The sequence below is a fragment of the Asterias amurensis genome, chromosome 6 (genome assembly GCF_032118995.1).
Source record: "Asterias amurensis chromosome 6, ASM3211899v1".
Taxonomy (NCBI): domain Eukaryota; kingdom Metazoa; phylum Echinodermata; class Asteroidea; order Forcipulatida; family Asteriidae; genus Asterias; species Asterias amurensis.
Genome location: NC_092653.1, coordinates 17,451,109 through 17,472,504, shown reverse-complemented (window position 1 = coordinate 17,472,504; position 21,396 = coordinate 17,451,109). Strand labels below are relative to the sequence as shown.

The window sequence follows — 21,396 nt, the reverse complement described above, 5'->3', positions numbered from 1 at the left end:
GTTATTATAATTGGTTCAAATCCCGCTCAAGTCCTGTAGAAATACCCAAATCCCATCCACCCACAAAATAGATCAAATCTAAAACATTTCTTTGAAACCATGCAATATGGTAAAAACTTTTCTTTCGATCTTTAACCCCAAATTAATATATATTTTTTCATTTCTAAAGAAATTATTTCTTGCTCTAAAGTGGGCGATGCGATGTATTGCTGTCAGGATTGCTGTAGAGGTTATTTTTAGATCACTAGTTTAGTTTTTGTTTTACCCAGAGTTCCGTATTGAACCCGCCATAATCAAAATGGCGACCCCCAGAGGAAAGTCACCAACTTCTGTCCGCATGGAAAAACACCGTGCATTGTACAAAAATACAAGCCCACAATGGCGAGATACATACAGAAAAGTAAGTATAGCAGTGATGAAGTATACTGTCTTTAAGCTCTTTGTAAAATGTGTAAATTGTAGAATAAACATGATGAAGAAAATCGGCATGATCGGCATTCGTTTTTTTTGTTTTTTTGATTAATTTAATTGGCAGATTCAGATTGATTGATGTCGAGTTCAGCCCAATTTTTTATTTGTTGAGAGCTTCCTTATTAATAAACAGAAGAACATGTTGTTTATGGGTTGTTCTAAAACCCCCTCGACCCCCACGACCCTCCGACGTCCACCCCGTGTTTGAAGAACGGGGTTGTTCTAAAAGGGTTACACACCTATATTCCGACACCCCTACATGTATGTTCCGACACCCCTATGTTCCAACACCCCTATATTCCAACACCCCTATATTCCGACACTTCCGACAACTGAACCTATATTCCGACACCCCTATGTTCCGACACCCCTATATTCCGACACCCCTATATCCCGACACCCCTAAGTTCCGACACCCCTATGTTCCGACAAGTTATATTCGCACATTATATTACTCTGTTGACCAATAACAAAAACACAAGTTGTATTACATGTTTCCCGGCGAATTTCGGCCGGTAATAAGTTTGAACATTCATAAGTTGAATTTTGTCCATTTCTTTTTTAAAGTGATTGAATCAAATTAAGATAATTGAATCACACATGAATTTGGTGCTTTTGTTTTGTGAATACAGTCATTTGACCAGTTCGGGATCATTGACCAGTTCGGGATCACTTCAACTTTGCAATAACCAAATAATTATATCACTTCTCATTATTACCAATTTCTGTTGATAAATGTGAAGATTAACACCCATTAAACCAACAAACCCCAAAATAAGGTGCCAAATATCATCAGCAAATAAATTATGGCTGTTTTCCTGAAGGTTGTCTGCGAAATTTATCATTTTTTTGTTTAAAAATGTTGGTTGAAAAACACTGTTAAAACTTCTTACCTGTAGAATTGGAGTGCCCGGGCAAAAAATATTTATGTAAAATGATAAGAATGTGTAAAAAGACATTCCTGTAAATACTGTGCAGTCATCTTGTTTTTTTGAGGTGACGAAGATCCCAAAATCTTCTTTGGGCGGGCAGCTTACCCTTGACCAGTTCGGGATCACTCAACATCTCATTGCAACAAATTGTGCCGCACTAACTTACGAAGTCAGTAAGTATGGTAAAATCATACTACTGCAGTAGAAAGTTTATTTAGTTGATTTTGAGAAACATTACTTCAACAAATTCTTGTAGATTTTTTATTTTGTGAGAAAATTAAACTTGGAGGGGTCAATATTGCTTTTTAGGTTCGCTTCACTTTTTCATTTGCCTTTGCTGTTGTTTTGGGGTTTTGTGGCTGGGTTTTTGCGCTGCTATTGAGGACACTTGCATGACATTCACTAAAGAAAGGAAGTCCAAGTCCATGCCAACACACCTCTAAAGTTTTGTGTCCTTGAGAGACAGTTTTATGAATGGGAGTATGGGTTTGCAATAAAGGGCACTCTACTGATTCAGAATAGATTCAACTGATCCTGAACTGGTCAAACAGGTGACGATACTTTTCTCAAAGCCTCTTCAAAAGAACCAATATTTTTTCGTCAGTGAATACTTGGTGAGTTTTATGACATGTTTAGGTAAACCGATAAACTTTTTTGTTTAAGATATCAAAGAGATTGCAACAAAAAACAATGTAAATTCAAAAAGTGATCCCGAACTGGTCAAACGACTGTATAAACATGAGTTATGGCTCCCAGGGTAAGCTAGCTCACAAGAAAATGCTCGGTACTTTACAATTTTCTTTGTTAGATGCGTGTCCCTGACATGAGCCTTCAATTTAAAAAAATTACAACTCTCCCCTGCGTTTATTGCGCCGATGTGTAATTAGTTTCACTTGCCCCCCCCAACAAAAATAATAATAAAAGTAATAATAATATGTTAACAATTAATAATAACAAATAATCAAGTCCTACCCCCCCCCCCCCATTTACTCAGCCCTTCTTACTAAACCAAAGTTGCAGAATAACACTTTTCATATAAATATTATACTCACACCGTTTTTCTTGGAAAATTGCTAGCACAAAATATTGGTGCAGGTTGTCGGAACACGTGTAGGGGTGGCGGAACATAGGGGTGTTTAGGTTGTCGGGAAAAAATGGGTGTCGGAACATAGGGGTGTCGGAATATAGGGGTGTCGGAACATACATGTAGGGGTGTCGGATTATAGGTTGGCCGATTTGACCCAAAAATTTTGATTTAAAATTCAATAGGTACATGTATTTTGATGGGGCTCGAGAAAGTTACAAGCTTTCATTTGAGCCATTGCTCGAAAAAAGTCCGCCAATGTACCCAGTCAGTTTTCCTTGTGGTTTATTATTTGATATAGGTTGAGTTGTCGGAACATAGGGGTGTCGGAACATACATTGTAGGGGTGTGGGAACATAGGGATGTCGGAATATAGAGCAGTCACCCTCAAGAAGTTGACAACGACTACGAGAAGAAATTTGAATTAACATGCAAACTCTGTTTATTATTTCGAGCATAGAAATTCTAGAAAACAAAATAAATATGATTAAAAGAACGAATATGTGTTAAAGATGCTATGTCAGATTTTTGGCCCCAAAGTCCCAAACATTAGAAATACTAGATTTTTTTAAGTGAATGGTATTTCAAAGAGTATCACCGGCTCTAACAAAAAAAGTTGAACTTTTACTTTTAATGGTCAGGAACCATGACAAAAATTTAAAACGTTTCTTATTAAACACATAAGAATTGGTCACATGATATATTGTCGGGATCCCGACAAAAACCAATTTTTAACACTTTATTTCACTGCTACTTTTTTCGAGCAATGGCTCAAATGAAAGCTTGTAACTTTCTCGACCCCCATCAAAATACCTATTGAATTTTAAATCAAAATTTTTGGGTCAAATCGGCCAAAAATCTGACATAGCATCCTGAAATTTCTAAACAGATAATGCTGTAGTTTTCTGCGTATTAGATGCAGCTTATCTGACTTTTGAAAGGTAAAACACATCGTTTTATCTAACACCCAGTGCAAAAAGGGTCATAAAGCTATGTTTTTATACTATAGGCCTACACAAAAATACTTGTAGTTTGACATTTTTTTTAAGAAATAAAAGAAAAATTTCTATTATGTTTCTTTTTTTTCTGATGGCTTCTACAGCGATGTTTTCAACGACTTCGCAACAGTAGAGAGAATCTCCTACAGAAGTTCCGTAGTGGGGTTGATGGATCCTCCCCAGGGGCCATTAGCCCTGGACGAGGCTCAGTGGTCAGTGAGGTTATGGCAGAGGAATGGAAGCTGATGCAATGGGAACACAGACAGGCCAGTGTGGAGATGAAAACCACCCATGGTTGCAATCCAGATGATGTGAGTAAATTTTGACTAGTTTGGGGTTGAACAAAAACAAATTTTCTAATGCAGAACAGGTCTCGAATTAGCCCACAGTATATACCGTGGTGCCCTGTGCTTTTGCTGTGGTGCCTCTTGCAAAGTTCCAATGCAAATTTACTCAACACCATGGGAAGCAGAATTGTTGTTAACTTCTTAAAATCCTGGGGAACTTGAAGAGGATATTTTGTCACTGCTCTCGCCATCGCCAAATCTTAAGAGATACAATAATTCCTTTTAAAGGCATCATGACATAATCATTACAAGGACTAACGTTTAAATCCTTGTCGGCATTCTCCTTGCTGGTACCCAATGTTAGAATCATTGCTTTCAGAGGGTTAAACTGTTGGACTGACCCTTAAACAAGTTTACAACATTTAGATGTCAGACTTTCTGCTCTGTAATATAGTAACATAATATGATTTTATTTAACAGTCTATGGAGGACCTGAACAAGGATGGGTTTCTTTCCCTAATGGAAGATATTCAAGCAGAACTCATGATAGAAGGTATGCAGCAGGGCTCGAAATTAGCACTGATGAGGCCTGTGATTTAGTTTTGTGCCTGTAAACTCACAGTAGGGGTGTCATGGTCGAGCGGATAAGAGCACCAAATTCAAGCTCTGGTGATTCAGCGGAGTGTGGCTCCGAATCCCGGTCGTGACACTTGTGTCCCTGAGCAAGACACTTCACTATAATTGCTTCTCTCCACCCAGGGGTAAGTGTGTACCTGTGAGGGCAGAGTTGGTTATTGTGATTGATTAGCCTTGATTGCGCTACATTTGGCGGCACAGGCTGTATACTCCCCAGGGAGCCGAGATAATTTAAGGAATGATTTAAGGCCCAGTGACCAGGGGTGACAGACCTGAGCGCTAGATAAGAAGCAACTTTTATTATTATTATTGTTATAGACCTTATGCACATGACGTCATTTCAGTAGGGCGCCCTCACCTAGAGTTCATAAGGAGATTGTTCATTGGCCAATACTGTGCGCCGCGCATACAAATCTGTGCGTCTCGATTGTTTCGTCACTGTTTTCCCCCCTAAGCTGGCGGCTGGATGACGTCAATGCATAAGCTCTATAGAACATGCGCAGTGGTCTAGTGTTTTATGTTGAATAAAATACCTACAATGTGTAATATCGTTGTGAAAAAATGTTGACTGTGAACGTGTTAATTAGGGAATAACAGTGCGAGTACCCGGTCTTCACTGCGTGGTAATGACCGGGTTGGTGGCTGGCGCTGTTAACGGACCGAGCCGGAGGCGAGGTCCGTTAACAACGCCAGCCACCAACCAATGACCAAGGTCATTACCACGCAGTGAAGACCGGGTACGAACACTGTTATTCCCATTAATAAATACCTTTTTTAGCGAATTAAACGGCTAAAATTGTCCAAATTTTGTGACTTTTCTCTCACACGTGACCGGGTTTTGACCAATCAGAGTCTTCAAACCGTCCAAGGTATTTATTTATTATATTTAAATTCTCTGTCAAGATTATCAAACACTAACACGTAAACACAAATGAAGTACATGTAGATCTTCTCTACTTGTTCAGCTCATTCTGATTCTGGTCTTGTAAAATATATTCTGGCAACAATTTCCAACTACAAGCACTGCAGTGTTGTGGATTTTTCTGTATTGTAACAACAGGCCTGTGGTTTGACATTTTTATTCTTCAAAATTTCAGTTTTGTTGTTGATCTACCTACTCTTTCAAGCTCAGATTTTATTCAGACATCATACAGATTTCAGACTTGGCCCTTGTTATGACCAGAAACCTTTAGATTTTGAAATGATGTAGAGAGTCTGATACATGTAACATCCGGGGGAAGCATTCAGGGGGCTTCATTTCAAATCTATGAGGAGACCGTGTCAAGTATTCAAGCTTTTTCATTTTTACACAATCTCAAGAGAAGAGGTTTGCCCCAGTGTTTCTGGCATAGTCAGTTGCAGATTGCGCCCTTCACAGTGCGTAAACCATTTAATGTTTAAGTGTTAGGTCTGATAATTCAAAAAATTAGCATACCTGTCAGAAACATTTTTCTGTGTAGAATCATAAAGAAAGTGTTTAAAAGAATTATTTATTTCATCCTGTTTGTCAGAGAATGCCATCATAGCAGAATATGAAGCCAGTGTGCAATTAGCGGAAGCGTCACTCAGTGCCACAGTAGAACAACTCCACTCAGATGATCTCATATGCCCCATCTGCAAAAGGTTAGTGAGTTTATATACCGAGTTTACTGCTGTATGACCTAAAACCTAATTCAATTCAACAAACAGCGCCTTGTTGTTAGACAATTTTTTACAGGCAACTTGGAGGCAACTAGACTGTAGTCCCCTGTCTTTTATCCGCAAGCAAAAAACAGGTATTGGTTTTAGAGAACCAGTGATTTTATTGGATACAATGATCTCATTGGATAGTTGTGCAGTGACATATAATAATAATTTGGGGGGCTAATCGTCCTTACTCGCAGCTAGAGCTGAATTGCGAAGGACGCGGCTACAAGGGGTTCGAAAAGCAGGCATGCAAGGGCGCATTCAGCTGCCAGCCACATCAACCCATTATGACCACGGAGCACAGCCAAGATCGAAAGTGTTTGATTTTCCTGAGGGAGGAAAACCGGATAGTCTGGAAAACCCTCGTGGCACAGCAGAGAACCAACACACAACTCAACTCACATATGGCCCCGACCGGGAATTGAACCGGGGTCACCTTGGTGAGAGGCGAGCGCTTTACGCACAAGCCAACCGTGCCACCCAAAATATGCTTTCCATGTGTTTTGATTGGTCTGAGGTGATGTGGGTGCACCTGACAAGCATCACCTCGGACCAATCAAAGCACTGGCATACAAAAGGAATACTTTGGCAGCACGAGATACACTTTTCCAAGAGTTTCTCACTATTACCAAGAGGTTTATGGGAAACTGAATTGCAAATGTTTTTTCTTCAAGGTTGCTTGGGGCTGGTTGCCATTAGACTGCCATTGTGTTACATTTATAACCAACAGTACAAATGTAGCTTATTTGTTTTGGACAGTCGGGTTGGCGCAGTAGTATCTTTCTTGGCCTTCCACCTGTAGGACTCACGTTGGGGGCACTAATTGAATTGGGTTTTCAGTCCCTTTCTGACTGTGGGTTGTCCCTGGAAAAATTCGGTCTGGTTTTCCTCCTACATCTTAAACTGAAACGTCCTTCCTTGTCTTCTCTCCATTGGGTTCTTAGCTAGTAAATTGATTATGTTCATTTTTCTGAGAGTCCTTGGCTTCACAACCAGAATTGATAAATGAAATGAATAGCATTTATTAAAAAAGTATTATTTAATATTTTTTTAATTTGTATTAACTGTCATGATCAATATTTGTCTTTCTAGAAATCCTCTGATGTTAAGTAAAGGGATAATTTTCTGCTCTTGTGGAACAAGGATAAACACAGAGGTAACTATTAATTTTTTTGTCATTCAAATACTAGCATTAACAAAACAAATTGTCATGGTGTGATGGCCTAACTGTCATGCGCATAGAACTGGAGTGCTTGTGCCTTAGTCATCAGTATGTGGGTTCAAATCTAAGTTGTAAAACCTGTGTCCTTGAGCAAGACACTTAAAGATCAGGGGCCAATTTCATTGAGCTGCTTAAGCAAAATATTTGCTTAATCACGAAAATGGCTTGCTTATTTTACACATGTTACTGGCCACAATTTCATGACATATACATTCCCCGTGACTGGTATTTAGCTGTTGTTTACTTAGCATAACAATTGAGTGGAGTCTTGGCCGGTAATCTGATTTTACTAAGCAAGGATTTTTTTGCTTAAGCAATATTTTGGGCTTAAGCAGCTCTATGAAATTGGGCCCTGCTTAAGATCGAAATCACTCAAACTATTTTGACTATTTGTCCTTGATTATTTTGTATTTAGCTATTACTTGGTCATGAGTGCAAAGTTTTCCCCAATAGTTTATTGAAATTTGATTAAAAAAACTAGCCCCCCCCCCCTGCTTTGAAGTTTGAACTTGTGCAGTCATAGCTACTAGAATCGTTTTTGTTTAGCAATTGGGGAGTTATGTGACGCTACGTAGGTGGCAGCAGACTTGCCAGTTGAATCCATTGTTCTCTGGATGTGCCCATGCTCAGAACTACTGTAGACGTTAACAATGGACATTTACCTGGTAAGTCTGCTGCCATGTAGTACTCAAAAGATTCCCATTTGTTTTTAATAAGGGAATCAATGTGTGGTGAAGAGGTTTTCAACTAGTGGTTTAATCCCAACGAGGCCTGGTTCTTGATAATTTTACCCAGACGAAGTCGAGGTAAATTATCAAGAACCAGGCCTCGGCGGGTTTAAACCACTAGTTAAAAACAGATTCAACACACTTTGATTCCCATTCATAATACACGTAGAATAAATGCAAAAATTTAAATTTTTCAATGATTTCTTTCAACACAACACCCCTCCAGCTATGAAATGGTAAGGCCCAGTCAAGGCCCTCGGGTAAACAACTCCTTATAAGGGAATGCTGTGCGCAGCGTGCCTATCGCGTGGTGTGGCACAGCTGTCTCGGCCTTGCTTTCGACCAATAGGAATGGAGAAACTGTCATATAAACACAGGTGCAAACTCGCGTGTCACGCCCATGTTTCAACACTTTTTACTGGTCATAAACAAAGGTTTATACACACCCACGTGACGCGCTCTCCACCAATAGGAATAGCGAAACTGTCTGAGGTATTTATGAATGGAAATTTGGTATCCTTTGAACTACACCAAGTAAAGAAACATTCAGTTAAAAAATGTGTCCCTCCTCTTTTTTCCCTTTCTGTGTAAGCAAGCTGTTGATACTTCAAGTTTAATGATTCGCAATCTTGTATTTGATTTTGTATTTGCTTATTCAAATAAATTCTTGAATACTTCGTTTTCAAAGTACATTGTTTTCTGCTTTCATTATTAGCAAGACTGCCTGACCCTGGCTAATGTCAGACAGCAGCTGGAGGAGGGAGTGAGTCAGCACAGTGCAAGATGCCATGGCCAGCCTGAGTTTACTATCACCGATGCCTTCAATGCACACAACCTCTTATTATCTTGTCAGGTATGAATGTCTGATGTAGACTGGTCCCCTGTGATACAAACATGCATAATAAGTTGATTCGTGCAGTAGAGGCTACAATTTACCAAAGTCACGGTTTATGGCAATTTTACTAGAGCCCAGGCCTTAAAATAACCTACGCCACCCACAACACTTGTCGTGTTGCCCTGTGCTTTTGCTGTGGGCCCTGTGCAAGTTTCCTGTTCAAATTTATCGAATGAAATTGTTATTCTTTTAGTGCTGCAGGAATCACTAATGTTATAATGTAATTTACCCCTTACCAAACCCCACACATGTACGCGTCACACACAACTCTCAGCCAATGATAGCTCTTCATTGACTTAAGTGAGGGGACTGTGTTTGGCTTATGACATATGCAAGGGTTTTATCTATACCCATTGCTCCGATAGTGTAACGACTCCCCCTCCATGGCTACCTCTTATTTAGCACATTATAACTAATGGTGTAGTAAGTCATGATCCTGGGTTAATTGAAAGACAGTTGGTAAGTTTATAAAATGGACATTGGGGATATAGTTACCCAATAAAGTCTCACAGCCTCTTGAAAGAAAACAGAAATGTGCAGTCTTTTTAGGGCAAATGCTCACTATGGACATTTATACATGTGTTAATTTTTTCATTTTGTTGCAGATGTGTGATTTCCTATTCATTGTGATTTAAACTCAACCTTTGGAGTGACCGATGCAGCGACTGAACAAATGAATTCCAACACTGAGAGAAACCAGTGCTAGAGATTACAAAGAAGGTTGGCTGAAAAAATTGCCCTCTCACATAGCACAAAGATTCACCCTAACTTTGTCAGTGCCTACTTTCTTTTGCATTTGGATCCCAAAATGCCCAGCTTTTAATAACATGTTTAAAAAAAGACACAGCAAATGCAATAACCAACTTGTGAAAGTTAATTGTAATTCGGTCATCAGAGTCACAACACAAAAGCTTTAAACAGTATTTCCATGTTTTCTATAGCATTGTCAGCCGAGAAGTTGTAAACCTGCACCATTCATTGTTGATAGGAGATGTAAAGATTTGTGTACATATTCAAGACTTATATTTATAACTTATATGATTGTTATTCTATGTGTAAGCAACTTAACGTTCACAAGTTGTATGCGTCTCCTTTAATAAGGAAGGTATACATTTGGTAATCACTCTTAAAATTAGTGGCAATAAAAACTCATTGGTTTGGTTAAAAGCCTACAGCAGCATTCGATAGCAAAAAACTTTTGAAAAGTACCTTTTTATTTCACTTCAAAGTAATCTGGTTGTGTAAAAAGATGTAATTTTTTTCGCTCAAAATTTGAATCTGAGAAGCGTTACTGTCAGCAATGTCCTCAGATTGTGTATTCCTATTAGGATTATTATTCCTGCATGGACATAATCGTTGCAGATTTTTCGGCGATATCTTTTCGGCAACCACCTTTTGAAATTAATGATTATGCAAGGGTACTTACCTGAAGTATAATCGTGATTATACAAGTCCTCTGGAGGTGAGAATCAATAGGCGTTCTACTCTGACTACCGGCGGAGCACCAGGCTTTAAAACTTATGACCTCCACTTCCTGTCCTGACCTCTGAACTCCGACCTCTTCTCATTAGGCCCTGTTCCTTGGGAGGGTCACTCAACACTCACTAGTGACAACTACAGGGTGGGTAAAATTTCTTGAAACATAAAGAGTTAAATATATACATGTAGAGGCAAAACCTCAACCGTTACAAAATATTGTTACAACTTGTACCTCAAAGGTTAACACTTAATAACCAACAGGTATAGTAAGCATAAAACATGCCTAAAAAGGTAAGAACATGTTAACATAATCTCAAACATAATTATATACACTGAATATCTTACTGGTATCCACAAACAAACTCAATATGTGAATCATTTGAGGGTGAGAATCAAGGGCTTGGGATACTGACAAGTACAATCACTTGAGTACTGGGTGGGAATTGATTCTCACCTCCAGAGGACTTGTATAATCACGATTATACTTCAGGTAAGTACCCTTGCATAATCATTAATTATACTGCGTCCTCTTACGGCTCGAATCAATAGGCGACTTTGAAGTCACCCCACGTAGCACAGCCTTTGCAACCACTGAGGTTGCTGTAGGCCTTTGGTAAAACTGACTGAATGTTGAATTAGAAGCCCAACCAGCAGTTTCCAAAATATCCCTTAAGGCTACACCCAATTTGTGAGAACAAGATGCTGCTGCACCTCTTGTTGAATGTGCCTTAAAACGATCAGTATCTATGCCCGATACACTGAGCATTTCAACCATCCAACGACTAACCGTTAAAGAAACCACTTTCTTATGAGGTTTCATGTGGCTGATAAACAATTGAGTCTCAGTACCTCGTAATGCCCTAGTTCGTGCCAAGTATTTCGAGATGGCATACACTGGGCAAATTTGTTTTTCTTCATATGATTCTATGATCACACTCTTAATATTGTTACCTGGTCTGTTTTGCTTATGCAACTTTGTTGGAATGAACCTCAATTCACTTTGAGAAACACACAAATCCCTGATGTCAATGTGCACCAAAGATGACACTCTTCCCAGTGTTACTAGTCCCAAAAGCAACACAGTTTTGAGAGATAGCAATTTCAACGACAGACTGTCATTTGGTGGGAGAGTCTTGATGTATTGCAACACTTGGTCCACCTCCCAAGTCAAAGCATACTTTGGTCTCGGTGGATTTCGATTATAAAAACCTTTCATCAATTTGCAAACATCAGCTGACTGCCCTACCGGTTTACCCTCTAAAGGTTGATGATACATTGAAATAGCCGATTTGTACACCCCCAAAGATCTGTAACTCAAACCTTTGTCCTTCTCACATGTTACTAAGAACTCTACGATTTCAGTTATAGGTGCTGAAACTGGATCACAAAGCCCCCTTCTATCACACCAGCTACACCAAGTTGTCCATGCTGATTGATACTGTTTGTGAGTTGATGGTCTACAACTGTCGAGCATGACTTGCGAAACTTCTTGCGAAAAACCTTTCGCTGTGAACTGTTTCCGCAAAGCAGCCACGCCGCTAGATGAAGGGAACTGCTCAATGGGTGGGGCTGGCCTGAATGGGGTTGAGTTAGACTGTCTTCCCACTGAGGAAGCAGGATTGGTTGTGTTATGGCTAATTCCAGTAACATGGGGTACCAAATCTGTGTCGTCCATGTTGGCGCTACTACAAGGATTGTTGTTTTGTCCATCTCTACCTTCCTCAACACTTGTGCCAAGAGACAAAAGGGCGGAAATGCATATGCTTGTTCGTTCCTCCAACTCATTGAGAAAGTGTCTACCGCTACTGCCCCTGGATCTGGTCGCCACATAGCGAGGTATCTGGTGGTGTAGTCTGGAGGCAAAAAGGTCTATTGTTGGACGGTACTGTAGATGACGGCACAGTTGTGCGAAAATCTGGGGATGTAACACCCACTCCAGCCTGTCTACAAACACTCGCGACTGGTAATCTGCTATGCAATTGTCTATCCCTGGGACATGGTATGCAGTAAGAATGATCTCCCGTTGCATACACCATTTCCACATTTTGATCGCTAGGTGAGAGAGGCTGGAGGTACATGTATGGGTCCCTCCTTTGTGCTTGATGTATGCTATTGCTGTAGAATTGTCTAGACGCATCATTATATGGCAATTCTTCCTGTCCACTGCAAAGGTTTGAAGGGCTAGGAAAGCTGCCAGTAGTTCTAGATAGTTTATGTGGTGCTCTTTCTCGGTTAAAGACCACCGTCCCCCTGTCTCGGTCGACCCACAGTGGGCACCCCACCCCTGGGTCGACGTATCTGATGTTATTGTTATTTCCGGATTTGGTAATCTCACTGGTTTCCCATTCCATTGACGGAGGCATTGAGCCCACCACTGCAGTTCCTGAATGCTCGTTTCTGACAAGGTAACCAGACTCTGGTACGTAGGGTCCTTTTGGACAATGGGAATTAAATCTGTCTGTAGCCCCCTGAAAAAAACGTTGCTGGGACTACATCTTCTGCTGTTGCATTCATCTTCCCCAGTATGCTGGCCAACGCTTCTGCAGTTATTTGGGGTTTCTTTAACGTTTGTTTGCACAGAATTTCCAAACGTTTTACCTTTTCCTCCGGAAGACTCAGTGTCATACTGCATGAGTCACTCATGTGCCCTAGACATGCTAGAAAACAAATCTTGTGGCATGGTATCAATTGAGATTTCTCCCAATTCACTAATAGACCCAGTTTTTCGAACAACTGTAGAATGTGTTGTTTCTGGGACTGACAAGCTTCCTCGGACTGAGACATCAAGAGAAGGTCGTCTAGATAAATAATCACTTTCATTGATCTCTGTCGTAAATGCGAAATGATTGGTTTTATATCATTTTGGTGAATAGTCGAGGAGCCGATTTTCAACCCGAATGGGAGTACTTGAAACTCCATTATTTTGTCTTCCCATTCGAACCTCAGAAATTTCTTGTCTTCGGACCAAATTGGGATCATGAAATAGGCATCCTTTAGATCGATGGAGACCATCCAATCGTCTTTCTGAATCAACTGTTTTACCATGTTCATTGATTCCATTTTGAAGTGTTCGGATTTGACGAACCAGTTGAGCCGTTTTAAATTGAAAACAGGTCGAAATCCCCCCTGATTTCTTGGGTATGACAAAGATCGTGGAGATGAATTGATCGGGTCGATCTTCCACCTGTCTTACTGCTCCCTTTTCCAACTTACATGTATTTGCTATTTCTATTTGAGCTAAAAGTCGTTGTTTCTCGTTCATGTGAAACTGTTTTGGCACTTTTATTTGCCACGGTTGATATACCCACTCGATTCGGTAACCCACTACAGATTGAAGAATAAAGGGATCGTTGGTCATCTTTGCCCATTCGGAAAGATAATTTTTTATCCTTCCTGCATAGTGACGCCCATAGTAGTTTACCGAATCGGGCTCTTGTTGTCTGTTGGTGTCTGGAGGCTTGACAACTAGTTTTCTTGGAACTTTTTTGTCTGGTTGTAGTCTTTTCCCTTTGATTCAGAACGAAAAGAATCATAACTCTGGCCAAATCGCCCATGTCTACCAGTGCTGAAGGACTTATGGTATTGCCCACGGTTGTTTCTGTTCCGACTATTGTATGAAGAAGATTTGTCCTTATTGTAGCTGAAGGATCTCCTGAAAGTATTGTCTTTATCTTTCGGAGCCATTTTCTGTTTTGTTGTTGTACTTGATGTACACTTGACCACCTTTTGTGTCACTTTGTTGAGCTTGTCTTCCTCTTCTACTTTCTGGGCCCATTCATCGCCCAGGATACAGCCCATCGAAGGAGTCACATCTCTGAGGTATCCTTCCTTAATGAAGGGGTCGGCATGTCGCTGTCTGAAAAGCGATACCCTTTGTATTGCTGACCCTAAAAGGCTGCCCGAGGACGTCAAAAGGGTTTTCACTTCTTGAAATCCCTCAGGTGCATCTTTCATCTTTTCGACTGCTTTAATGAGCGGAATAGAGGCACGGAGCATGTCCTCCTGGATCGACCAGACTGAGTTTTCACTCTTCCAAGCTTCAAACTTGGTCTTCTTCATGGTCCCTCTGATGGGTTTTGGCATATCTGGGGCCTTAAAGTATTCGTCAATAGAGGGATCTGGTTTCATCCCTTCCAACAACTCATCCTTCTTGTTTTGCTCAAGGACATGTGTCCTCTGTTGTTTCCACCAGTCAAGTACTTCTGACTCGAATAAGGTCATAAGTTTTAAAGCCTGGTGCTCCGCCGGTAGTCAGAGTAGAATGCCTATTGATTCGAGCCGTAAGAGGACGCAGTACAATATATGTTTTCACATATCAGTGTTATTGTATACATCTACGTATAGGATAAAACAATCTAACACTTCCCAAAACCAAATGTATACTTTGCCTATAAGCAAACAAATCAAAGGAGTGCACTTGTAATTTTTGTTTTGAATTTTTTATTTATTTAATGTATTTGTTTCTATTCAACATTATTTTGAGTTGATTACTGTAAACTAACCATGTTAATACATATTTTGAAAATAAAAACCACAAAAAGGACACCATTTTTTATTTGTTACTTTTTACAGTTTATTTACAATTTGTACATACAAATCTTGTCACATGAGCTTTAATATTTGCAAGGTGGAGTTAGAAAGCCCATTCACAGATGATGTAATCATTCAAAACATCACAGGTGTGGTTTTGAGTCCATAAAATGCGCATAACTGGGCCTTGAAGCAATCAAAGAAAACTTACTGGTCATGCCAACTCTGTGTTGTTTTGTGTTTTATATTGTACTCATTTTAAAAGTTTATTGTAAATAACCATGATATTTCTCACTCCTGATAGAGGGATATTAAGGCCAAGACCTACAAGTAACTGACAAGAAGAATTTGTAAAACTGGATGGTAAGTGTTCTTAGTAGTTTATTTATGTACATGTATGTATGTACTTCTGAGGAAAAGCAACCATCGTCTCGTCCCCCATAGGAAGAAATGTTAAGAATTTTCATCTAAAAGCAACCACTTTTGAAAAATCTTCGAAGCCCATGCTTAATAACCGTTTGGGGGCCAAGTGTCAAAGTTTTTTGTTTAGATGATCTTCCGGTCGAGGGAACTTAGCAATTTTCATACCGGGATGAATGCCAAGCTTGCAACAGCCAATCTCGCTCATACAAACATAGGTTTAATGTCTATGATTGTGAATTGCACAAACCATCTCTGATTAATGGCTTAGGCCAAAAAGTCTTGTTCTTCAATGTTGCCACTGCAGCCAATGTGCGTATCCATGGCCAAATTCTCTCCATTCTTTAAACTTGGCCATAGTGTTGTGTCAAGAAACAAGACTGGTTCTTTTAGAATGATGCTTTACAGTGTTGAAAACCTCAATCGATGGTGCAGGAGCTAGACAGTGCTCCAGTGTATTCATGATGCACAAGTAACTGGCTGATGGGTTAGTAGGTTCTTCTTGTAGCATTCTAAGCTGCAGAGTGGAACTCCGGTCTTGGAGCAGGAATACCTCTTGGGATTGCTACACCCTGATGCTCCACATAAAGCTACCGGCTTAGGGGGCCTGCAGAAGAACAAATTATTAACAATTTGAGGGTCTCTACTTTTTAAAGATGCCATAATTAGTTCAGATTGTATCATAGAGTTATATATAAGAACTAGAGGGCGCACTGGCCAATATACGCAGCCCAGCATGCGCCCATTTTCCAAGTTGATAAAACAGCATCGCACAGCATGTGTTTGTGCTGCAATTTTGTAAGTTGACAAAACAGCATCGCGTAGCATTCAACAAACACAAACTCCAACGTGTACTTCATATTTAACGCGCGTGCAGAATGGCGCGCGTGTCTCCTTGCGGTCCCGTCTCGTTTGTGCAAGCAGCATCACCAGTGCGCCCTCTAGTTGTTTTATGTAGCTCTCTAAATTAGTAATGTTTGTTTGACTTACTGTGCAGATTGTTTCTCAAGTGGGTACTGCCTCCCTGGTGGGAATGAAATGGTGATTCTGTGTACGTTGCTGACGTAATGAATCCTGGGTGCATCAGCTCCACGTCGTAATCTTGCCTGTTTGTAAAAATACGATCACCAAGAATGTGGTAAGGGGATGGGTTTTTAGTTTCTAGGATATGACAGGATTGCATACAGGAATACACATCAGAATGGTTGTAATCAGTGCTTTTAACTACAAAAAAAATCAAGTAATTTTGATGCGTGCATCATTATTTTAATTAAGATTACAAATTGGTGGCACTGTTAATAGAATATTCAAGTTATCGGGCAGATTAGATTGATAATTGATAAACTGTTTGTGTAAAGGTTTAATTAACTGGCTAATTACCCTCATTCCTTTCAGCTTGCTGTCCTGTTTCTTCAGGAGTCTTGCTATCGTTTGTTTCTGTCAGAAAAACAAAGTATAATCATACACAACACTTAGATAAAAAAGAACATTGAGTGGACCTCATACAGCTGTACAGTAATCGGTTAAATCTTACAATTTCAGGGGCAACAAGGCAAAGACCAAAGCAAAGACACTACATGTGTGTGCTGTTCTACGTTGAGTTTTCAAGGCGGCCAAGTTTGACGTCCCACATCGTTCGGGGTGTGGGAAAAATGATGGGGGATGGGCACTTTTGCAATCCTAGATGAGACTCTGCCACTTGGTCACCACTGAAGATAAAATGGTTTTAGCGTGAGGCCAGGTTTTGGTGTTCGGCCAGTATACTTTTGCCTGGACAAGTCTGGCCGTCTTATGTCAATTAATTTCTTTAAGAAAAAAATAATATCGTAAATTTTTGACATTTATCTGATGAAATACCTTTCAACTCTACTGAGTAATGACATAATGAAGCATACTTAAAACAGTACCCAAAAAGACAAATGAGATCAATTTTCTTTTGAATATCTTTGCGCTTTTTCAAGAACACTTTCTTTCTTGTTTTGATTCTGGTCTTGTAAAAAGAATTCTGGTCCAGTAAACATTTTGAGCCACAAGCCCTGTGGTCAGGTGATTTGGTGGATTCTCAACCCCCCCCCCCAATTCAAGCCATTAGAAACTGGGTTCGTCTCACATCCATTTTGACCAGGACCGATGTCTTTGTGTGTTTTACAGAGAAAGTGCGCCTTACAAATGCTGTGTTTTTATTAAATTAAAGGATTTGGGTACCTTTTCAAAATGTCCATAGATTTACATTTAGCTTACAGGGTTTTAAAATAATGATAGTGGAAAGCTTCCCTTCAAATACTACTTACCGAGGTGCTGTAGTTTTTGAGAAATGAGTAAAACAATGTCATGAAAATACGTTTGTAAATTATTAAAATAACTTTGGTCTCATGAGACGAAAATTATTTTCCGATATTGTTTTACTCATTTCCCCAAAACTACAGCACCTCAGCACGTAGTATTTTCAGGGAAGCTTTCCACTATCATTATCTTCAAACTGTGTAAGTTTAGTGTAAATCTGTGGACAGTGTGTTTTTTGTCCTACAAAAGTTGCATAGACCCTTTAAACAGAACTTACTTTGTGCTCTTCCACCTTCTTATGCGCCTGTGCTCGCCTCTTCTGAGCCTTCTCAGCTTTTTTCTCCAGCATCTCTTCAGTCATCTCCAGTGGTTTAGCACCGCTAGGGAGCTGCAGTAGTTGCTTCTCTTCTTCAGCGGACATTCCATGTAACATTGCTCTCTGTCGGGAGAAAGTTATGTTTACCATCACTTCAAGAAAAAATCTCAGCCTTGGGAACTCATTGTTGACTCCAGCACTCCCAGTTGTTGCCTTCCTTCAAGAGGAATAATACCTTTTAAAATTCCCACCAGTTAACCGTTACCAAGACAAGCCCAATTCCAACCCTGGTTAATCTCAACAACAAACAAATAGCTTTTATTTTTGCTGTCCTTGTTTTTAAACTATTTTCGTTGTGCAATGTTTTCCTGATCTGTGTTTAGGTACAGTAGTTTGTCTTTTTAAAGTTTGCCATTTTATCTTTGGGGTTTGGTTTTAAATGTGCTGCCCCCAACTTTGGAACTCTCTTCCAAGCTACATCCGCTCTCCACAGAGCATAGAACAATTCAAAACTCAGCTCAAATCCCATTTGTTTTCTATTGCCTATTGTTCAGTTTAATCCTTTTGTTTGCCTGGTATTTGTGTATTTATTGTTAATTTGTTGCTATTTGTTTTTTGTTAAGCGCATTGGTATTTCTTTTAGTTATGTAATGCGCTATATAAGAGTCAGCTATTATTATTTTTATTATTAATGTCACAGCTTTTTGGCGATTAACTATACTGTACATTAGAGACCATAAATCAGTATTTTTTTGCACTATTTATGTACCTGTCTTGCTGTCAGTAAGGATGGATCCTTGACTCGTTTGATTTCACCATAAGCGTCTAATTGCCCCGCCTCCAGCGCATCAAGCCAGGCCTCGTCCTCATCGGGATTCTCCGATCCATGTTGAGATGCTGGTGGTGTTTGATCTTCAGGAAAAAAAACCCCCCCAAAAACAGACACACATTAGTATAGTACTTTTAATCTATAATACACAAACACAATACTGTGCAACAGAGCAGTCTAGGGTGGTGGACTTTAGTTCCGTTATTACAGAATGAGGGTTCAATCCTGGCCTGGTCAAGCGCGAGACTTGGGTCGTCAGGCATTTTATCATAATTGCTTCTCTCCAAACAGCCAGGAGTACAAATGAATACTGGCGAGAGCGGAGGGTAACCTAAAATTGACTGGCATCCTGTCCTGGAATTGAAATATTCTCATTTGTCTAATGCCAAGGAAACCGGATATACACACTGGCCTGATGAACCGGTACCCATTTGTATTCCTGGGTGGAGAGAAGCAATTATGATATAGTGCCTGACACAAGTGTTGCGATGGACCAGGCCAGGATTGAACCCACATTCTGTAAATTAAAGAACTTTAGTCCACCCTCCTAGATCCCTTTGCCTATATTGGCTCATTACAGACTTTATGTTTACCTTGCCATGGAGTGAATCTTTCTTCTTCTTCATCATCATCTTCTTCTTGGACGACATCAACTGGCTCATCATCCACGTCATTTTCCTCCTCGGCCTCATCTTCAATCTCCTCAGCCTCATCTTCAACTTCCTCCTCCACCTCTTCTTCTTCTTCTTCTTCCTCTTCTTCACTTGTGAAGTGTGGTGAAATAACTCTGTCGTAGCTTTGCATTAAAAGGAAAAAAGATTGAATGTTGTAAAATCAGATAAAAAGGGTCATTGTCAAGGAAACAAAATGCATATTAATTTTTGGTTTACCCATATACACTGATGTGTATTATATTTAGCACTATATACTAGAGCTTTCTACTATCATTATCTACTATCATTAACTACTATCATTATCTTCAAACTGTAAGTTAAAAGTAAATCTGTGAACATTGTGTTTTTTTTCCCACAAAAAGTACATAGACCTTTTAAGCACAAAATACTGCTTTTAAAGAAATTTCTGCTTAGCATCAAATTAGGCCCTCCTGGATACCTTTTCGTCCCTAGAGTCTGGCCACCGATCTTGATCTTCAATTTGAGCTGTGGTTTGCCAGACGAGTCGCTCATGACAGCCTCTGATGATAGGAATGGTTCAGGGCTATGAAGCGGACTGTAGTCGCTTCTTGATCTCTTGTGCTTGTGTTTCTTGTGCTTGTGCTTCTTGTGTTTCTTGTAAGGACTGCTTGAAGAATCTGCTCATAAAAATAGTACAGAATATATGAGAAAATCCCTTTATTATGCTATTAACTGGCAGACAAGTAAAAAACAACACACTGCAAAAATTATTACTTAAAGGCAGTGGACATTAATATGGCTTAGTAGTTACTCAAAATAATTATTAGCATAAAACCTTACTTGAGGAGTAATGTCACATGTGTTTTGAGGCATGTCACACACAAATGCAACAGTTATAACACTTTATGTAAGTTTAGGAGCAACACAATTCAAACATGTCAAATTGGCAATTTGTTTTGGTTATCTTTGGGTGCTTGGATCTTTCACATTTCCATGCAAGACGTACCACAACAAACCCTACATATGGTCATGGGGAACAAATTACTTTAAAAAAAATCTATTTATGTTTGCTGGCTGCACCTCTAACTTTCCTAACTCTGAGGTTTGGGATAACTTTCCGTATGGCGCCACCACTTTTTCACTTATTTTTTACAAAAAGGGATATCTCATTGAGGTAAATTAGATACTATATTATTTCATATCGAATGAAAAAGTGGTCGCGCCATACACAAACTTTTCTGAGGTTTGTTCTGCTAATCATCTTCACGAACCTACATGTACCTAACAGGTCACTAGTACAAAATCCTATTCAAAACTTTTTGTTCTCTGGACAATATTAAATTCTCACACTGTCAATCAGTAAATCACAATATTTTTAAATAAATTTAAAACGGTTCCTTGAATATTTGTAAACCAACTCATAAAATAAAACAGTGTAGCAGATATTTTTTGGTAAATGCCGATGATTTGATCACCTGCACTTTAAATAATTGTAGGCCCCTATTGAAGTTGTAAAATTTATATGAGATAAAATTAAAAACTTAATTTGAACACAAAATTGGTACAAATGCAATAACACTAACAGACAAGTCAAAATAAAACAACACACTGAAAAAATTATTACTTTAAAAAATTGGCCGGAAGGAGGCTTACCTTTATTGTCTTCCTCCATGTTTGTGTGTGTTCCTCCAGAGTGATCGTCCTCTCTCCGCCTTCCCATCTCAATTACAACGATTTAAGTAAACAAGATTAGTCACAAGAAGAAAACAAGTTGATTGAGGTTCTGCTTCTGTATTAAATGTGGTTGTTTTTATCTCTCGAGGAGCTAGCTAGCGCAGACCAAACTTCACCTTTGAACTCTTGACCTTTGACATTGATGAAATCCAGATTTTAATCAACTTGCGCTTAATTCAGAAATTTGTTTCAATATAAAAACGTCAACACACACTTTTTCTATTAATCAAT

The 21,396-nt window shown here is 39.5% G+C and overlaps 3 protein-coding genes across 3 annotated transcripts; 1 reads left to right on the top strand and 2 right to left on the bottom strand.

Annotated features, from left to right (window-relative positions):
• Nucleotides 1-298: 298 nt before the first annotated feature.
• Nucleotides 299-15,311, top strand: LOC139937992 (RPA-interacting protein B-like). The gene is made up of 8 exons (XM_071933314.1): nucleotides 299-400; nucleotides 3,590-3,796; nucleotides 4,253-4,325; nucleotides 5,920-6,031; nucleotides 7,187-7,250; nucleotides 8,760-8,897; nucleotides 9,545-9,659; nucleotides 15,253-15,311. Exons 1-7 carry the CDS (start codon nucleotides 299-301, stop codon nucleotides 9,572-9,574), a joined length of 726 nt encoding a protein of 241 aa, XP_071789415.1. The 3' UTR covers nucleotides 9,575-9,659; nucleotides 15,253-15,311.
• On the bottom strand, nucleotides 10,930-13,478 carry LOC139938276 (uncharacterized). The gene is made up of 2 exons (XM_071933688.1): nucleotides 13,017-13,478; nucleotides 10,930-12,849 (listed from the first exon to the last, which is right to left on the bottom strand). Exons 1-2 carry the CDS (start codon nucleotides 13,476-13,478, stop codon nucleotides 10,930-10,932), a joined length of 2,382 nt encoding a protein of 793 aa, XP_071789789.1.
• LOC139937991 (INO80 complex subunit B-like) lies at nucleotides 15,016-21,280 on the bottom strand. Its single transcript, XM_071933313.1, has 8 exons — nucleotides 21,085-21,280; nucleotides 19,910-20,108; nucleotides 19,390-19,592; nucleotides 18,737-18,879; nucleotides 17,929-18,090; nucleotides 16,749-16,805; nucleotides 16,359-16,474; nucleotides 15,016-15,975 (listed from the first exon to the last, which is right to left on the bottom strand). Exons 1-8 carry the CDS (start codon nucleotides 21,149-21,151, stop codon nucleotides 15,828-15,830), a joined length of 1,095 nt encoding a protein of 364 aa, XP_071789414.1. The 5' UTR covers nucleotides 21,152-21,280; the 3' UTR covers nucleotides 15,016-15,827.
• Nucleotides 21,281-21,396: the final 116 nt, after the last annotated feature.